The 16,835-nt window shown below is 45.3% G+C and overlaps 2 protein-coding genes and 2 pseudogenes across 4 annotated transcripts; 3 read left to right on the top strand and 1 right to left on the bottom strand.

Annotated features, from left to right (window-relative positions):
- Positions 1-2,049: 2,049 nt before the first annotated feature.
- On the bottom strand, positions 2,050-4,524 carry LOC120830165 (natterin-3-like; annotated as a pseudogene). The gene is made up of 3 exons (XR_013451941.1): positions 4,393-4,524; positions 4,014-4,068; positions 2,050-3,302 (listed from the first exon to the last, which is right to left on the bottom strand). The product of XR_013451941.1 is annotated as a natterin-3-like (transcript).
- A 1,322-nt stretch (positions 4,525-5,846) lies between these two features.
- Positions 5,847-9,496, top strand: LOC144386250 (natterin-3-like). Its single transcript, XM_078086387.1, has 3 exons — positions 5,847-6,189; positions 7,794-7,866; positions 8,140-9,496. Exons 2-3 carry the CDS (start codon positions 7,794-7,796, stop codon positions 9,243-9,245), a joined length of 1,179 nt encoding a protein of 392 aa, XP_077942513.1. The 5' UTR covers positions 5,847-6,189; the 3' UTR covers positions 9,246-9,496.
- Positions 9,497-12,778: 3,282 nt separating this feature from the next.
- LOC144386252 (protein HIRA-like) lies at positions 12,779-13,269 on the top strand. Its single transcript, XM_078086389.1, has 2 exons — positions 12,779-12,933; positions 13,048-13,269. Exons 1-2 carry the CDS (start codon positions 12,815-12,817, stop codon positions 13,262-13,264), a joined length of 336 nt encoding a protein of 111 aa, XP_077942515.1. The 5' UTR covers positions 12,779-12,814; the 3' UTR covers positions 13,265-13,269.
- On the top strand, positions 13,269-16,113 carry LOC144386253 (protein HIRA-like; annotated as a pseudogene). Its single transcript, XR_013451942.1, has 8 exons — positions 13,269-13,435; positions 13,549-13,685; positions 13,817-13,875; positions 13,959-14,064; positions 14,148-14,270; positions 14,950-15,113; positions 15,191-15,279; positions 15,608-16,113. The product of XR_013451942.1 is annotated as a protein HIRA-like (transcript).
- Positions 16,114-16,835: the final 722 nt, after the last annotated feature.

Raw genomic sequence — 16,835 nt, forward strand, 5'->3', positions numbered from 1 at the left:
CATTGTATTACATTGCTGGGAAAGATATACGCATGAATATTGTTTTTGACATTGCTGGATTGCTACGGGATGCTATTCATGCAGAGGGCTCACTCAGCTTCACCGGACCCCACTCAGCCTCACGCAGCCTCAGTCTGTCACAACAATAAAGATTACAATATCATTAAATGTGATAAATACTACAGATATAATACGGTCATTTTTACACTGTAAATGTTATTAAGGGCGGCACGGTGGCGTGGTGGTCAGCACTGTCGCCTCACAGCAAGAAGGTCCTGGGTTCCACTCCGCCCAGTGGCCTTTCTGTGAGGAGTCTGCATGTTCTCCCCGTGTCTGCGTGGGTTCTCTCCGGGTTCTCCGGCTTCCTCCCACAGTCCAGAGACATGCTCTGGGGATCAGGTTGATTGGTGACTCTAAATAGCCCGTATGTGTGTGAATGGTTGTGTGTCTCTGTGTAGGCCTGTGATTGGGCCTACACATTTTGGCCTCTATAAAGGTCTCTACAGAGACCAAAATACTTCATATACTTGATATATGTGCAGTATTTGAGTAAAGTTACATTCCAGCACTTTGCGTTGCATCATCAGCACCGTAGCTTTGTCTCTTCTAACAGTTCAGCCTGATAACAGAATGAAGGAAGCGCTTTGTGGAGCAGAGGGAGGTTATTCGAGCGAGACGGAGGAGTTGTGTATTCCAGGTGTTTACTGAATGTGTGTGACACAAAGAGAAGGAGATGGAGAAAGATGGAGGCCATCTTTTATTCATCTCTGGGTAAGTGGCATTGAGCTGCAGGACGGAACCATTTCGCCGGGTCAACAGGACGTTCCCCGACACAGCGCACACGTGCACCTTTTTAGTTTGGAAACATCGACGCTTGTAAGAATGTTTAGAATTAAAAAGGCTGCTGTTAACCATTAAGCTCAGCTTGTCTTATTTCTGTTGTTCATTCATTCACATCAAAGGCCGGCTTAAAAAACAATGTTTAAAATGAAACCGCTTTGATTGATTGATAGAAAAAGGAGGTATTTGAAATGATGGTTATTCAAATGATTACTCATGAATAATGACAAAAGATAACTGCTCTATTACAACATGAAAAACTATCTAGTGTTACATATATAAATACATACATGTGCAGTGCACAGGATTTTTATAATGCCAACATTTAATATCCAAAAGAATAATTCTTCTGTCAGCCTGTTGCTGCCCTCTGCTGTCCTATTATCGAGCTCACCGATTTCATCTAAAAACAGAATGATTCAACCTAAAAAGGACTGGCTGGTTATCTCAACATGAAGAATTTTCACTCTACCAGTCATCATCACATAGAATCTGCATTTTTAATTTTCTACGTTTTTGTCCAACATTTATTCATCCAGGAAAGTTTTCCAAAGGCGTCCTGGATGAGCATCGAGTTTCACCCTAAAAACACCAGTAACATACCAACAAATCAGCAAAGCATCAACATCAAAGCTCAAACACATACAAGTAAAAGTCTCAAATTGCATCAACAAGCAAATAAGAAGTGTTCAGTAAGAGGACAAGAACATCCAGTGCTCAAATGATCTTTAACCCTGTTTTTCAAATCTTCAATTCTTATTAAATCAATAAAATGAACCCTAAACAATCGGCTGGGGGCGACTCCTCTGGTCCCTTAGAAGTCCAGGAGAAAATGACTCTCTTGACTTATTCCCTCAGTAAACATTCTAAACATGAGTTTATGATCTCAATCGCTTGTCGGGCATTCACTTATAATAATATGGTATTAATATTTTATTTATTTTAGTATTTGGCATTTTTTATACTTTTATTATTTTTTAAATAATTTTAATATATCGGAGGTCGGAATTCTTTTTGTAGATGTATATTCAACTACTAATCTGTCTTTTGTCTGTTTTCAACATCTGGTTACACACCTTTCGATAAAAGCTGCTTTATGCAATTTGTTACTTTGTAGAGTAACAATAACATTATATTAGCATTACCATGCTAATGATCCTGAATGTAACATGCACGCTGATTGAATATTTAAGTGACTCTGACACATAATTAGTTTGAATGGCATTGTATTTAATACATAACAAAGATATATTAAGAGTACATTAAGAATAAAACGTTGAGCAGGTACATTCTTCAGCCTCGTTACAATGTTACGTCTATCCAGCAAACAATTGATCATCCATTGAATCTTGAGCCTCTTCCATCGACCTTTCAGGGACAGGGCGTGGGATCAGGTACGGGCTCACAGGGATCCACCACAACCCGAACTTCTGTCATTTGGACACCTTCGTAGGTCCCAGAGATGGACATCGATTTTGTTTCCCCAATGTTGTAGGTGCGGTTGAGGCGTGCCGTGAAAGGGATGACTGCCCCGTACTTATAGCCCACCATACTGACACCACAGGAGTAGTTTGGTGGGACTTCGCACTCAACAGAAACGGTGTGGGTGGTCGACTCGATATAGGTCGTCCCCTTGGTGAACTCGTGGGTCGTCTCCTCGCTAAACCCGATAGTTGCGGAATAAATCTCGGGGATTCTAGCTGTGATGCTGGCCTCGACGCCAACTGTGATGGAATAGCTGGTGTCCCACCTGTGCTCCACTTGGTTCATCTTTGAGATCGTTGCTGTCGCTTTCACTGTCTGGCACTGGTAGTTACTGACAGCAGACCTGCGCATGGTCTCCGGAGGATAAGCGATGGGTTTAACCCCTAAAGTGTTATACTTGACCTCAGACAAGTTCTCACTGTATATGTCTTTGCTAATGGTCAGGACCTGGTAGTACCTGTACCAATACTCAGAACCTTCCCAGGGAAGGTAGAAAGCCTGATCTACAACATCCACCTTTCCGAGACCATAGTCGTTCTTCCCAACATACACTTCGTTGGAGCAGGTCTTGACGGAATGCGGCGACACGGAACCGTAAGAGCCATCCTTCCATTCCAACAACTAAAAGCTGTCTTTGTTCACGAGGATCTCAAATGGCCATAAAAAGCTGTTGAACTCTTTCCCTTTGTGGGAGTAGTGGCAGTAAGGATCTACGCCCGGGCTGTAGAAGCCGGCGTTGCACCAGAACTGGCAAACATAGTCGGTCCGCCCAACATATCGGTTGTAGATTGAAACTGCTTCTTTGGGGACGGAGCGGTTAAAGAACTGCCATTCCAGATTGGTTCGATCGATGTTGGCCGATGAGTATCGGTCCAGCTTGGTCTCAATCTCCAGGGGAGTTGGACGGGATTGATTTCTTGATCCGTTAGCGGTGATATTAGGAACCTTTTCCCCCAGACTCGGGTCCAGGAACAGGGCTGTAAACCAGCAGGAAAGAACGTTTAAGTGTTTACTGAATAGCATCCATCCAATTCACATTTTTAAGCCCAAAATTGTAAAACTCCCTCCAAAAACTCCTTCACAGGGTGGGAAAAAAATAAGCAGAAACCTGAGGAGGAGTAATGCATCTCCCAGAAGTGTTACGGTATGTCTAAAGACCCCCTAACCCCTAACCCTAAGCCTTTCACGGGGTCGTCGTGGTGCATGGGGTACAGAGGGTGTGCCGGGAACCACAAGGTTGGTGGTTCAAGTCCTGGCTGCCCCATGTCCCATGACGAAGTGTCCCTGAGCAAGACACCTGACCCCTGATTGCTCCCCGGGCAAAGATGTGAAAGCCATGGGTTAAAAATGTAATGTAAGTTGCTTTGGATAAAAGCGTCAGCTAAATGACCTGTAGTGTGATAACCAGTCATGTTTCTTTGTACTCAAATTACCTTTTTAGGATACGATCACGACAACATTTCCACAATATAGAAATTTACATATTGTGAAACACACCATTAAAAACACAAAAAGCCCATTGGTCATGGGAGGAGCATTGATACATATGACTTAATTTGGAATTATTTGAGTGTTTTTTCTCATGATATTGAAGTGAATTCCTCTTTTCAAATATGTATGTGTCCCTCCGTATTGTGTCTATTCTCATCCAATGTTAAGCAAAACATAAATGAGGTGATTCTGTTGACCTGATTCAGTGTGCAGAGCCTGCAGGGCCAAAAGCAGCAAAACTGACAGCTTCATCTGCAGATGAAACACAGAACAGAAGCACTGTCACCTGCCACCAAACCAACCGCAACATCCATTTAGTGTTCTGGTGAAAATGCCAGAAACAGTTAAAAGGAGACCGTTAAACACAAAGATAATGCGCACAGAAAGAACAGACTTTGACCGTGTGGAAGTGGAGCATCTGTTTCTGGTCCATTCAAAGAAATGTTTTATTTTAAACTGTGTAGAAATGACTGCTTCTTAATCAGGCACGTTTTTTGAATGAATTCACTTCATTACAAGTAACAAATAGTGAACAACAAATGTTTGAAGTGGTTGGAATAAATGGAAAGAACTCACCATCAGCTTATGCAACTGCCTCACTGCTCAATCTAAAACAAATATGTACTCTCTGTTGTTTGGGCTTTGACTTTGACCATTAAATAATAACAGTCTGTACACATGCAACATCCTCTGTCCCCAAACCCTCCCATCGGCACATGAAAACCCCAAAAAGTAAAGTAAAAACCTTTGATACAGGAAAGAAGCAAAGTTGGTTAATGAGGACAGCAATAGTAATGCGATTAATATTTATAATATTAGATGACAGAGATCTGATATTCAACAGACCCCCTTTAATTATCCTATTTTGTTGCACTATTGCATTATTAGTTTTAACATTAATTAAGTAATAAGCGGTTGAAAATGGATGGATGGACTATAACTCCTGGGTTGTTTACCTTTAACTTAGATAACTGTGTCCGTGGGGCAGACAAGGTCTCTATAGGGTTCATTATGCTGAGTGACTGCTCAGATTGAAGCGCAGAGAAGTGTGTAAGACTGCGACTCTGCTCCCTGGTCTGAACTCTGGCTCATGGATCAAGTCCACTAAGAAACTGGGTCAGGTTCTTAGAAAGAAGTTCAGCTCCGTCCAAAGTGGGATGGATGCCGTCCCTCCTAATCGGACCAGGCTCTCCCCAAAACGTCTTCCAGTGATCAACGAAGCCCACGTTATTTACTGGGCACCCCCTCGACAACCAGCGGCGGAAGTTTGGGAGGGCGCAGAGAAAACTACGGTGTCCGACATTGTTTTAGTGTATGTGCACAGCAGATTTCAGAGAGTTAAATTGACTCTGTGATATTCAATTTTAACTCTTAGCTGATGTTTATATCGTCCCAATCTTGTCAGTGTTAAATCAACACTCAACGAAGTGTTAACAAGTTGGAAACATTTTTAACCCATGGTTTTCACATTTTAGCCTGGGGAGCAATTAGGGGTTAAGGTGTCTTGCTCAGGGACCCTTTGACATGGGACATGGAGCAGTTGGGGTTTCGAACCACCAACCCTGTGGTTCCCAGCGCACCCTCTCTAGTCCATGCGCCGCAGTACGTAGAGTTAAACCAACACCAAGAAGCGTGACACTGTACAGTTACATTTCCAACCTGTCACAGATTTCATTTAACTCTACTAAGTGTCGACAATTAATCTGATCTTGACACTGGATAATCACTCCAGCTCTTTTGTACAATTGACTCTGTAAGAGTTGAATCAACTTTTTGCAGTGTGATTTCAACTCTGCACTTCAACACTTTTGCGTAAGATTGGAAAACTAACTAAGAATTTTGCCGTGTACACACCGATTCCACATTGACTTTAGTGATGTGCGATTTATTTAAATGTTATGCTTTATTGATGCCAAACTTATAGCTGTAATGTGTGTAAAACTCACGCAGACGGTGGTATACTCTGAGTGGGACACTATAGGGCCCGCCCCCGTGTGATGGACAAGTATGAGACACGTGAGGAACACGTCTACACGCACACACGTAATGTAGGACAACATGTAGTGATGACCTGCCGGGAACGTGAGCCAAGAGGGCGGGACCGCCCTGTGCTCCAATGAGGGCCTCGGAAAGAGCCCCCTCCACCTGCTGTCTGAACCAATCACAAATGCCCTTAAGAGCTATAAAACTTTGTGGCGCGCTCTGCTTAAGGGCCTTAGATTCTGCTGAACCTTTCAGCGGATGCTCGGTCCGTGCACGTTTAACTGCAGGACGCAACACTTCTTGGGTTAAATAAAGTATCCGCTTTGACTTTAAACATTCAGTAGTAGTTATTTTTGTCCGTCTCAACAGTGACCTCCGGGCGACGTAACCGTAAGTCACCGCCGACGTGAATTACAATCTTACTGTATTTACGTTTATCCTTAGCCAGCAGTTTAAGATCAGACTCAATGTCGCCGGCTCTGGCCCCCGGTACACATGTAACTATGGTCCCTGGTTTATCTTCTGGTTCCTCAAAATGGAGCTACCGATCACCAGAGGTGGCTTCTCAGCGGGTGTGTCGCTGAGTGGGGAGAAGCGGTTTGAAGCGTGAGGTGGTTGGTGGTTAACCGTGTGCTTCCACTTAGACTTATGCTTACTCCGGACAGTCACCCGGCCTCCCGGCCGCTCGGGGGGGACGGCTAGCAGGAGCGAACGCCACGTCTATGTGGCCCTACGGGGGTGGGCTGGCTAACTGCTGCGGCTAACATGTCCATTTCTTACTGTTCATATTGCATATCGGGATTGCGTATCTATTTCTTACTGTACATATATATTCATTCACTTATTACACTTTACATATGCACATACTCTGCACTTTTTGCTATTTTGCAATTCTGGTTGGATACTAAACTGCCTCAGTACTTGCACTCAGTACTCTGTGCAATGACAAGAAAGTTGGAATCTAATCTAACGACTGAGCTTCCATGGTGCCGAGACGTGCTTCTAACTCACTGAGCCTCACCTCCAACCGATTAAATATACTACACTTCTTGCATGTACCATTGTCCGTAAGGGGCTACGGATAATGGTATATTACATTACAGGTCATTTAGCAGACGCTTTTATTATTTTATTATTTTTCACATTTTTGCCCAGGGAGCAATTAGGGGTTAGGTGTCTTGCTCAGGGACACTTCGACATGGAACATGGGGCAGCCCGGAATTGAACCACCAACCTTGTGCTTCCCAGCACACCTTCTCTAACCCCTGCGCCACGACAACGACATGGTACATGTAAGAAGTGAAGAGGAAGTTGTAGTAATAGGAAGTGTAGAGGAATAGCTAAACATGATGTGACACACCAAAGAAAACATTCAGATTGCGGCAAATGCAGAAATGTACAAACATTGTGCTTTATGCAGAAACAGTTAAAAGGAGACACAAACACAAAGGTAATGCACACAGAAAGAACGGACTTTGACCTTGTGGAAGTGGAGCGTCTGTATCTGGTCTATTCAAAGACATATTTTATTTCAAACTGTGTGGAAATGACTGTTTTTCAATCAGGCACGTGTCTTCGTTAAAACTAACGAATAGTGAACACCAAATGTTAAAAGTATTTGAAATTAATTTAGAAGCACTTCCCATCAGATTTTAAAAAACAGTCCAACGTGTCCCGGCTTATGTAACTGTCTTCCTGCTCAAAAACAAATATGCACTCTCTTCCCCGATGATCACCCATTAGACCTGTAGTTATTTGGATATGGATTGCGATACAAATCCTGGTCCCTATTACCACCTCGTGTCTGGTCCCTTTTTCAGTTTCAGAATGTCTTTGTTCATCCTGTCCATTGTCATGATGTTTGAAAGAAGAATGTAGAAGCCAGTTTACAGTTCTCAAACAAGTCTGTGGGAGTGGCTGCTTTAGTGATTTTTAGGGTGTCATAAACAAGGACATAAGATGTACTCATGGTTTTGGACGGATTTTGTCTCCAGATGTCGGTGTTGTTTCTGCTGGTCCTGCCGGCTCTGTCTGCGGCCACTCTTCACGATGGCTCAAGGAAGAGTGGTATTTCTTCTCTTTTATCAAGAACAAAAAGGATATTTGTTTGTTACCTATTCACTCAATTTAGACTGGAAATACCTGTTTAAGAAACATTTTAGCTGTGAGAGTAGATATTTACGTAAGAGGATCCAAACATGAAATGACATAAAAATGCTCAAGCTAGTGGATTGATGAAACACAATGTGTTAAAGTTTAACCAAATACTATTTATTCTGCAACTGCAATAAATGATATGGATGACACTGACATACTGTATGTTCCCTTTCTTCCCCCCAGTCCCCATACTGGAACTCGCCCCAAGGGACAGGACGCCTGACAACAACTCCAACACAACAATGCCAATAGCTCGAGTTCCTCGGTCTTCTCGAATGTCACGACAAAAGAGACAGACTGAACCTTCCATCTTGTTTGATGGTAGCCCAAGCCTGAAATGGGTCCAATGGAGCGGATCTCTGCCCGACGGTTCTGTTTCCATTTGGAACGACTATGAGAATCGTGTTGATGTCGTCTGCAAGTACGGGTGTCATGCAGGTTTCTACAACTCAGGCAAGGGAAGTTACTGCCAATACCCTTACTATAACAAAGAGCATAAAGTCTCTAACTTTGAGATCTTGGTGAACAAAGATAACTTTGAGATGCTAGAGTGGAAGGACGGCTCTCGGGGTTCAGTGCCTGAACATTCAGTCAAAACTTGTTCCGGTGTGGACATATATGTTGCCAAGAATAAGTTTGGTCTTGGGAAGGTACATGTTAGGAATGAGGCGTTCTTCCTTCCTTGGGAGGGTTCTGAGTATTTTTACAAGACCTACCAGGTCCTGACCTATAGAAAAGATGTAATCAGCGAGCACATCTCTGAAATCAACTACGACATTGGTGTGAATGTCATTAAGTATCCTCCAGAGTCCCTGTTCACTACTACTGTCACCAACAATGAGTGCAGTTCAGTAGTGAAATCCCCGACTGTCTCAGTGACACGTCAGACACAGACAAGGTTCGACTTCAGCTCCTCCACCAAATTCGGATTCAGCACGAGCTTCACGGGAGGAATCCCCAATATCGCGTCTACAACTATTTCGATCAGCAGTGAAAAGACATCCACATTCTCAAGAGGAAACACAAGGACAGACACAACCACCCAGTCTATGCCTCTGACTGTCACAGTCCCGCCCAACCATTACTGCAGGGTCCAAACGGTGGTGCATAGGTACAAGGCCAATATCCCTTTCACTGCTCGCCTCACTCGCCGATTCACAAACGGGGAGGTCACATCGACGTTCATCACTGGGACCTACACCGGCGTGGATGCTGGAGAAGCTTCGGCTGTGGTGGAACGCTGTACACCGATTCCCAAGGCCGAGCCTTGTCCTGAAAGACATTTGTAGTAAGATGTCGGGGGAAATTGGTGAGGCTCTCAGGAATGTGACCTTTCATGTGAGCCTGTGACCAAAGGCAGTCCAGGGTGAGATAAGACACAAATGGAACCACACGTGCCTGACCTTTTAAATGTTTAATTGACTGGGTCCATTAAGGGAGGGTCACTTCTGTCTGTACTTACGACTTGTGGTGATGATTTCTGTATTCTTCATCATTTTTCTATATTCAAGTTAGCAATAAATACTTAATCACAAAGCAACCTCAAGATACTTTTGATTTCTCACAAGGGCTAAATCCACAAATTTCCACCACATAAGGCAGTTCCGTATTTCTCCAACTTCTGAAAACCGAAATCAATTTACATCCTAGACCTTTGTTGCATTCCCCATTCACTTGGGCACTGCACAACCATAATACTACATTCCATTCCATACTACTACTTGATATATTAGACCCAAGTATTAAATTCCTTTCCTGCTGATATAATGTGTGGATAATGAAAGCTGAAATGAATGCAAAGAACTGCTGAAAATACAAAAAATTAAAAGCACCATGTTTGATAGCTGAATGACACTTAGGGCTCAAATGCATTGCTAGAAAAGCTGCAGGCTGAACTGACATTTTTAAAGGGGGAGGTTGAAGTTAATAAACTCACGACACATGTAGGAGCCATTTATGTTTATTGTTGGCATGCTATTTTATTTTGTTTAGATATATTAATATTTTGGACACTAGGTGGCAGTGATTAGATGCACATGGTTGTATATGAGGGGCACAGGTGACAAGAAGTGGCGGACACACGTAGGGGGAGCACACACAGTTCTCCCAGACCACAGATCACCAGGAATCAGGAAACATTTATTTGTGCCAAATAATAAATATGCCAAACATACAAGGAATTTGTCTTGACGGTTAGTGCGCGACAGTAGACAGACAAGACAACAGTGCACCGGTAATAAAATAAAGTAGAATGAAATACTAATGCAATGGGTTAGTAGAATAAGGCTATGGGTTAGTATAAAACAGGGGAATAAAGTTAAAAATTTTAAATATTACAAAGTTAAAAAGAAAAATATTAAGCATAAAGTGCACTAATGAACAAGTAACAAAGTGATGAATTGCAGTTAAAGTGACGTGTGCAGTGTGAGGGGGAGTGACCGGTGGAGTGTTATAGTCAGTCAGTGGGGGACCGGCTCTGTTCATGAGCCCGACTGCCGACGGGAAGAAACTGTTGGTGTGGCGGGAGGTCGTAGTCCTGATGGACCTCAGCCTCCTGCCAGATGGAAGGGGCACAAACAGGTTTTGTCCGGGGTGAGAGGGGTCGGCTACCATCTTTTTAGCTGCTTCAGAGACCTGGAAGCGAACAAGTCCTGCAGGGACGGCAGATTGCAGCCGATCAGCCTCTCTGCAGAGCGGATGACACGCTGCAGCCTGCCCTTGTCCTTGGCTGTGGCTGCAGCGTACCAGACGGTGATGGAGGAGCAGAGGATGGACTCCATGATGGCCGTGTAGACCAGGAATTGGAGTCCACAGATCACAATCAACCAGTATATTCATCTGTACTATGTACTGCAATAAAACCACTAGTCTCAACTGCAATAATCGTCGGAAAGTATTTGTGTGTCTGCGTAAAAACGTCACTCCTACCTGTGCGTGATGGCAAAGATACATTCATTGGAAAGACGGCTAAAGGTACAGCAAAGCAAAGATTGAGATTAAAAAAAAGGAATTAAATTCTTATTTTACAGTTAGGATCAAATTACCCACGCTTTTATTTTGAGTTCCCTAATTGGCACACTGTAAAAAAAAAAAAAGAAAAACGGTTAAACGACTGGCAGCAACGGCTATTTCCAATAAAGTGCGAAAACCAAGTTTACAGAAACTTTCCTTAACAATCTTACAGAGAAACAATTTTATTTGATTGATTTTTTTGTTGTATTGTGATGAAACACGTTTAATAAAGGGACTTCACTAAATATTCTGTAAAGAAAAACTGTTTATTTATTATTATGATCAAACGTGATAACGTTGCTTTTCACCACTCTGCAGCTGTCAGATTGGTTTGCAGCACATGGCAGATTTATGGTTTTGTACCTGCCTGCATATTCACCCTTCCTCAACCCAGTTTCTCTCTGCCTGGAGGTGGAAGGTGTTTGGTCTCCACCCACATGACCAGATGTCTCTTTGGGAAGCCGGATGTGAGGACACGAGTCCAGAGGACGGCCAGGGATGGACGAGGCTTCCAGAAGGTTCTTCCCCAGGTTGATGGAGAGAGAACATCAGATGTGATGGTGATGAGAACCTGTGTCCTGATGCTACAGAGGCAGATCAGCCCTCACTTATTTGTTCACATTACAGTCTGTACTTTTACTTTCTACCTTTTTCTCATTACTGTAATTCTGTAAATTACTACAGACGATTGAAGCAAACGGCTCATTTTCATTTACCTTAAAGAATTGTTTTATTCTAAAAATGTAATAAATCACGTGAAAGAATGTGACTCTTTTCTTTGAAGAAAATCTTACTTTGTATGACGTCACTGAAGTGGTTGAAAGTGTAAAGATGAACAGTGAGTATTTTGTGTGTTTGTACTCTCAGTGTGTGAGTGACAGTGTGTGTTCTCACAGTGTTTGCTGCACTGAGCCTGTTTGTGTTGAGAGTTGTGTTGCTTGCAGTGAGTTGTGCAGGTGATGTGAGCGGTTGAGCTCAGGTGACTGTTGCTGCTGCAGACTGGAGTCAGAGTTTTGCACATGTGACTCCAGTTGTGCCCGCTGACGTTTAGCAATAAAAAAAACTGTAACTCTCTTTTCTAGGCCTCAAATTGAACCTCATGTGGACTCGCTCGTCCCCACGTGAGTCCCTTCAATGCATCAGCAAGTCTCTTCTGAGTTTTCCTTCAGAAACTAAAGGCCGCCGCGTGTTTCTGCGTCTTTACGTCGTTTCACTTCCTGGTTGTAAAGTCTTGCGTGTGTTGCAGAGCGATTCACCTCCAGAACAACAGGTGGAGTCACGTGTTTTGTAGAAGACGACCTAGAGAGTCACGTCTTTGTGTGTGGAAGTCGCTGGTTGCTTTATTTATTGATCATAGACTTTATTCCCCCGTGCATCCACACTGCTGCTTTTCTTCAAAGACACATTTGTCCCGTATTTTCCTCCACGACTTTGTTCCCCTCGTTTGTGGAGATCTCCCCCCATGAATCAGAGGCCATCCGGCGTCCTCATAGTCCGCCAATGACGGCTTGTACAAGCGCTCATATTTAAAAGCTCTTCAATCTAATCCGTTCTCTCGTAAACGTTCTTCCTTTTAATAACGGCCGTATTGTGCTGTGAAAACGGAGACGTGAGACTCAGGCCCAGATGTTTGTCAGTGAGGTACAAACAGGCCCAGATGTTTGTCAGTGAGGTACGAACAGGCCCAGATGTTTGTCAGGAAGGTATGAACAGGCCCAGATGTTTGTCAGGAAGGTACGAACAGGCCCAGATGTTTGTGCGGTGAGGTATGAACAGGCCCAGATGTTTGTGCGGTGAGGTACGAACAGGCCCAGATGTTTGTGCGGTGAGGTATGAACAGGCCCAGATGTTTCCACAGCTGAAGCAGATGTTTTTGCAGAACCTTCTGAAGAAGCAGGTGGAGACGAGGACCCCCGACGGCCGGAGGCGGATCACGCCGCTCTGCATCGCTCAGCTGGACACGGGGTAGGAGGACACAGGAGACACTATGGCGGCCCGGCGGGCTCAGACCCAAGAAAAATAACACCAGCTAACCGTCCCTTCATCTTCATCTTCATCGTCTTCTTCTTCTCTCTGCAGCGACTTCTCCCCGGCGCTCTTCAACAGCGCCCCCATCCTGCCCTCGGGCTCCTCCATGTCCAACCAGCTCACCTCCCAGCTCAGCTCCGACTCCTCCCCGGGCCCCTCCTCCTCCCTGGGGCTGAGGCCCGGCCACGACCCCATGCTCCCAGAGAAACAAGCTCAACAAAGACTTTCCATTTCCCACACGGGTCTGTGCCCCCCGGCCCCCCATTGACTGAGGTGTGTGGCGTCTGCAGGTGAGCGCCGAGCCGCCGGTGTTCCTGGAGGTGGAGAACGAGGTGTCGCTGGTCGCCGGGTCCAAGCTCAGCCAGCTGCGCTGCTCCAGGGACGGACGGGAGTGGAACACGCTGCTGCCCAGCTCAGTGGTCACGGCAGCAGGGAGCAGGTACGAGACCCTCGAGGAGGGGGAGGGGTCTGAGGGCCGAACAGGCTACTCGTGTAGCTCCACCCACAACGTTAAAGGGATGGACACTTGAACGCATCGGTGTTTCCCTCCAGCGACGTCCTCGCCGTGGCCTGCCAGGACAGGATGTTGTCGGTCTTCTCTTCTTGTGGGCGGCGGCTCCTCCCGGCCATCCAGCTGGCCACGCCCACCTCGTCATGGCGCTGACGGCCGGAGCGACGCTGTCCGTCTGGTCAGTGACTGTTTTTGTGACTCTTTTTACTGATTAGATGTTTCTGTGGGGGGGGGGGCAGGGGGGGCGTGTTCTCAGCATGGCGTCCGGCGGCTCTCGTTGATCAGCTGACCAGCTGTTTCTCTCTGCAGGGACGTTCAGAAGCAAAAAGCTCTGGTGAAGAACGAGTCTCTGCTGAGCATCTTATCAGGTGAGCAGGAAGAGACGTGATGAAGAGGACGTCAGTAGAAGCGTCTCAGTCTCACTCTTCATCTCTACGCGTTTGAGTGACAGGTGCCGATGCCACGGTGTCCCAGTCGCTGCTGACCCAGCAGGGGGTCCCGGTCATCGGCCTGTCCAACGGGAAGTCCTACTGCTTCAGCTCTTCGCTGGAGACATGGTGAGACGCGTTGCCATGGAGACACGACGGAGTGGGACTGGAGTGGTGTAACCCCTCCCCCCCCCCCCCCCCTTGTCTCTCAGGACTCTGGTAGCAGACAAAGGAGACTCCATGGTCCAGTGTGCCGACTTCAGGAGCTGCCTGCCTACCCACGATGCACCTGTGTCCTCGGGACCACTGGCTGTTATGCAGGGACGCAACCTCAAGTAGGACACCACACCATAAGGGAGGGGGAGGGTCTAATGGCATCTCACGGTCCAATCAGAGGGCTGCGATGCCGTCATACCTCCTTATTTGATTCCTAATTGTAAAACAGATCTGCAGCATCCCTTCAACTTGGAATAAACAGGCTTGGGAGGGTTTCCAGACGGGTGTACTTTAATTGAGATGAGTGTGCATAGCACCAACACCAACACCGTGAAAACCAAAAAAGGGAAATAACAAAGGCAATTTAGCCAGATACAAAATAATCCTTTGACAAATGCACTTTAGCATACATGGATAACAGCATAGCAGGCAACAGTCATTATATGAAATGAATTTACATGAAATACAATCACAATGAAGCACATACCTCGCTCCGCATATCAAAGGCTGCTATAAAGTGGTGATCCAGGGAAGTCCGCCGCCATTAGCTTAACTTATTAAGTTGCTAGCTAGCTTCTCGTGTCTTCTATTGAACAAATGTGAGCGTGCGCATGAGCGCGAGCGATTAATCACGTGAGCAGATAGTATGATGTCAAAATAAAAGTCACATAAAATCTAAGTAGGAAACAGGATCATCAAAATAAAAGAACACTGCTAGTGGTCATTTACAAGATCAATTTATTGATAACAACACGAGCAACAAATGTGCTGAAGTGTCTCTACGTCTCGTCCCTGCAGCGCCGGGCGGCTGGCGTCCCGCCTCTCCTCCACCCCCCACCACCTACAGCAGAGCATGACGCTGGCCTTCCTGGAGAACCAGCTGACGTCGGCTCTGACGCTGCAGTCGGCGGCGGAATACCGTCACTGGCTGCTCATCTACGCCCGCTTCCTCGTCAGCGAAGGTACGCCCCAAAGACGCTCCCTGAGGACGGTCGCTGTAGAGGAGCGCTTTCAACACGTGTGTGTGTTTCCCCCCCAGGCTCTGAGAATCGTCTCCGAGAACTCTGCAAGGAGCTGCTGGGTCCCGTCCACAAATCAGCCGCCATGGCGTGGGAGCCCAGCACGCTGGTAGAGAAACTAGTTCCTCCCACACAACCTCTCGTGTCTTTAGACCTTAAACACTGAGAGGACACGAACGCTGTGCTTCATTTTACTCCTTCAAGTGAAACGCTTGACTGAGTTCATTTGAGTTCCGCTCTGGTCGCCAGTTACAGGGCTTTTATTGTGAAAGGTAAGCGCAGAAGCAGTGGGTCTGGTTTGAAGGAGCTGTAGAGGGATCACTGGGGTCCTCCAGAGACTCTGAGGACATGAAGGGACGTCCTCCCTGCATCTGATGTACTCTAGGCCGTGTCGCTAACCGCTAGCTAGCGGTGCTAACGTGCGTCTGTGTGTTCAGGGCCTGCGGAAGCGCGAGCTGCTGCGGGAGGTCTTACCCGTCATGGTGGAGAACCTGAGGTTCCAGAGACTGTTCACCGAGTACCAGGACCAGCTGGAGCTGCTGCGCACCAAATAACACACACACACACAGCTGGACTCATTGTGAACTCTGACCCCTCGTGTCCTCAATGGGGCGAAATACAACAACACACACAATGCTGCTGTTGTTGTTGTGATGAACTTTGAGACAGACGCTTCTCAGAGGGAAGAAGTGGTTGTTCTTCTTATTTCAATCTCACTTTGGGGTGAAAGAATTAAATCTCCAGGATGTTGCTGATTTAATGAACGAGTTCATCGCTCTGCAGAGTGGATCCAACTTCATCTGTACGGCCATTTTTGTTCGTTTTTAAATGTGTGTTTTTAAACAAATGTGTTTTTAAACAAGGCAAACTTTTTTTCAACTTTCTAAAAGAACAGAAATGTGCAGAACTTTTTCTTTCAAAGAAATAAAGTAAACAAACAGTGTGTGTGTGTAAAATGAGTTTTCTGACCCACAGTCATGTGACTAACCTGTGATCAGCTGATGCTCCAGCAGCTACTGACCGACCTTCTGTTCCCACTGAGTCTGAAGAAACGCCTCAATCATCTTAATCAAGCCTCTCCTCGGCTGCTTTTATTGTGAAATTCTTAAAACTAATTTCGAAACCCAAACCCCGGCAAAGTTGTTTATTGTGAAAATCTTGACACAAACAGGAAGCTGATGTCCAAAGATAACTGCTCTATTACAACATGAAAAACTATCTAGAGTTACATATATAAATACATACATGTGCAGTGCACAGGATTTTTGTAATGCCAACATTTAATATCCAAAAGAATCATTCTTCTGTCAGCCTGTTGCTGCCCTCTGCTGTCCTATTATCGAGCTCACCGACTATTTCATCTAAAAACAGAATGATTCAACCTAAAAAGGATTGGCTGGTTATCTCAACATGAAGAATGATCACTCTACCAGTCATCATCACATAGAATCTGCATTTTTAATTTTCTATGTTTTTGTCCAACATTTATTCATCCAGGAAAGTTTTCCAAAGGCGTCCTGGATGAGCATCGATTTCACCCTAAAAACACCAGTAACATACCAACAAACCAGCAAAGCATCAACATCAAAGCTCAAACACATACAAGTAAAAGTCTCAAATTGCATCAACAAGCAAATAAGAAGTGTTCAGTAAGAGGACAAGAAC

The sequence above is a fragment of the Gasterosteus aculeatus genome, chromosome 13 (assembly GCF_964276395.1).
Source record: "Gasterosteus aculeatus chromosome 13, fGasAcu3.hap1.1, whole genome shotgun sequence".
NCBI classification, from domain to species: Eukaryota; Metazoa; Chordata; class Actinopteri; order Perciformes; family Gasterosteidae; genus Gasterosteus; species Gasterosteus aculeatus.